Below are 3,121 nucleotides of genomic sequence, written 5' to 3'. Positions count from 1 at the left end.
TAATAATAGGAGAGTGTTGTGAGTGTGTGCATTTACAAATATAGACTTAAAGGTGACGGCCGATGCTATAGCAGACCCACGCCTGCAAGCGACAGCCAGCCGAGGCGCAAATCTCAAAATAAGACGGTAAGCAATGCCGCTATTTGAAAAAGCCGCCAACACCCAAGGTTATTACTATGACAAGAAAATGTAAAAGGAACTGGTATAACGGGGCGCTAGCCGTCAACATCACGCTGACGCACTGTACATAGCAAGACAGAGCAACCGCATGGACGCAGGCTTGCGCAACAATCAGCAAAAAGAGGAAACAACCAAGCGGCTAATGCAAAACAGCAACACCAGTGACCAGAGGCTAACTCCAGCTTTAACCGCAAGCTTGCGACCGCTGTCACCGAAACGCAGTATTTTCTTAAGACAGTAAGATGGATAGGCAAAAATACACGACACCGAGCGCAGCCTTTACCGGCCATACATATCGTCTGAAAACTTGTTTCTCTACAGACTTAGCTGTTCCTAGGACCAGGTGCAGAAAGCGGAGCAGCTGGTGATTGAAAGACACATTGTAGGGCGAGCGGTAACTAGCGGTAGAATTTGAACGATAGTAGAACACTAGAAAAAGTAACAAAACAGTAGGGGAAGAGAGGCAATAAAAGTTGTATTTCATCGCAAGGTGGTGTAGAAATATTTAATTTTAGTGTTCTCTGCAGACAAGTAACTTTAAAAAGTTATTAGGCAAAAGTAGTCATTTCGTTATTTTGTAGGCTAAACTATGTTAATCTGTCAAAATGTATACTAAATTAGAAGTTTGTTAGATTAGAGTTGTGATGCCGTATTGGAGTGTAATTGAATATATCTTAGAGAAACGCAACGTGTAGGCAATAGCCATTTGTGAGGAGGAGCGACGCACCTTACAGCTTTCTGTACCACAAATATTAAGGAAAGCAGTAATTACAGACAAACCCCTCCAGAAAATAGCGTAAATGGAAGAAATAAAAGCATTTAAATTTTAAATTAAATGAGTCTCTAGGAAAAGAGCAGAAATTGACTCCTCCTCAATGTTCATTCCCCTTTAAAAAAAATAGAATAAAGCATACAGACTATCAACCTGAATTGGATGCGCAGCTACATGATGCAATCGTGAAGAAAATTAGGTTTAGCAGGTGACATGATACAGAAGAAGGATATTGTACTCTATAATTCGCACAAAAATATATGGAAAATAATGTAGCGATGATGCTGGAAACTGTAGTTTTTAATAGGATAGCTGATCTTAATATGTTAGACAGTAAGTTGATTCGACAGTGAAATAAAGAAAAGATGTGTGACCTGTTTTACTTTAAAGGAAAAATAAAGAGGATGCAGAGCATATTTTTTAGGTTGGTAGAGAATATGGATTATGGTAGCAGAAGTACAAGTTAGATTTATAGGTTCCACAAAACAAAGTGTCAGAGAGCCCTTACGTCAGCAAAGAAACTACAATAAGTTTTAAAATTAGATACAGAACCACGCAGGAGCACAGGAACTAAACTTTAAAATTGCTAGAGCGACAGCTGTGCAGAGAGAAAAACAAGTTAGTGCATTTTTGAGTGCGGAACATTGCCGCTACACCACATGACAGAGTCATCACCCAACTCCAGCACAAACAATCAGTTTTCACTTAATTATTTAACCTCAATAGGCAACAAGTTACAGTGAAAATGGCAATTACGACACAGCTACAAATAGCAACGCTGATCATACAGCTATCGCTTTCCATCCAAGCCGCTGTACCGAAGCCGACTGAGGAGTGCACCGACGTCTGCAAATGCATTTCTAGAGCAAAGAAGCGTCTAAATGTCTATCAAACGGACCTCAAGCATTCGCAGACAATGCAAACACAGAACCTAATCAATTATCACAAGCTGATGCTAGCGGCAAAAATAGCCCGCACGGATTTGAAACAAAAAATCGCACCGGTAATCGCAGGAGCAGCAGCAGTCATCGACAGATGCGAATCCAAACTTGGCACGATGCGGGCCGCAACACAAGACCTAACAGAAGGCGTAGAGCAGCTGACCCGTTCGTGGAAGATGCTACACGCATTAACATCAACTAACCTAAAGTTTAAAGTAACGGCAGGCGCCGGAAACGCTTTTGCAACAGTGCCCGGGGAGAACACCCTTGGCGACATAGCCGATCTACCCTGCCCCGCGGCGCCAGATGACGAAGACGGCCTAACAATAACACCCGCCATCGAACAGCAGCAACCGGAACTACCGAAACAGGACTACACGATGGTAACAACAGCAACATGCGACAGAGACGGCAGCTCAAACTCCTGCCATAACCAACAGGTCGCCCAGAACGGCTACTGGCAAATCCAAATGCAAGCGGTGCAAGCCGTGCAAGTAGCGCTAAGCAGCCCCATACCCGGAACAACAACGCACAGTGGCGTAAAGACAGCAGCGCACAAACTGGAACTAGCTGGAGACTTACAATCCAAGGTAAACGCGAATTTTACCAAAATAAAGCCAATGTTAGCAAACACAGCGTGCGCCCTCGACATAACAAAATTCGACGACGTCTCAAACAATCCAGAATTCGAAAGGATCGCCACTAAAGCGCTCCTGTCTGCGTTTAACGCCGAAGAGAAACCAACAACTGGCAACGATTACGACAGAGCTATAGAACAAGCATACGGAAACAAGGGGGAACAATTCCAAAAAAATGTCTGGCAAGAAGTAGATAAACAAAAGGGCCCCATATCAGGAGACAAAAAGGAGGATAGCAAAACACTAGATGGCATTAACACCATCAGCGCAATTGGAGATTCAGTAGCGAGGTTACTTGTAAAGGAACTAAAAAATGAACAAGAGGAGAAAAATAACCACAAAGTTAATGATGTAAAAGAGAAAGAATGCAGTAACAAAAAGGGAGATGAATGCAAAAATGGCTGCAAAGAAATTACTGAAAACGGAGAAAAGAAGTGCGTAGTGGATAAGGAGGAGGCCAGAAGGGCGGCAGAAAACGAAGCAGGAACAGATGGCAAAACCACAAACACCACAGGAAGCAATTCTTTTGTCATTAACAAGGCCCCTCTTTGGCTAGCAGTTTTGATTTTTTAATCCCTCCCCCCTCAATT

At 43.0% G+C, this 3,121-nt stretch overlaps 1 protein-coding gene across 1 annotated transcript; it reads left to right on the top strand.

Moving 5' to 3' along the window:
- Positions 1-1,697: 1,697 nt before the first annotated feature.
- Positions 1,698-3,104, top strand: TEOVI_000608600 (variant surface glycoprotein (VSG), putative; the record flags this gene model as incomplete). The annotated part of the gene is made up of 1 exon (XM_067220555.1): positions 1,698-3,104. The coding sequence occupies one exon, from the start codon at positions 1,698-1,700 to the stop codon at positions 3,102-3,104; it is 1,407 nt and encodes a 468-aa protein (XP_067076656.1).
- Between the last annotated feature and the right edge of the window lie 17 nt (positions 3,105-3,121).

The sequence above is a fragment of the Trypanosoma equiperdum genome (assembly GCF_001457755.1).
Source record: "Trypanosoma equiperdum strain OVI genome assembly, contig: ctg_1179, whole genome shotgun sequence".
NCBI classification, from domain to species: domain Eukaryota; phylum Euglenozoa; class Kinetoplastea; order Trypanosomatida; family Trypanosomatidae; genus Trypanosoma; species Trypanosoma equiperdum.
The sequence above is the reverse complement of the archived record's forward strand: the minus strand, read 5'-3'. Positions and strand labels throughout refer to the sequence as shown.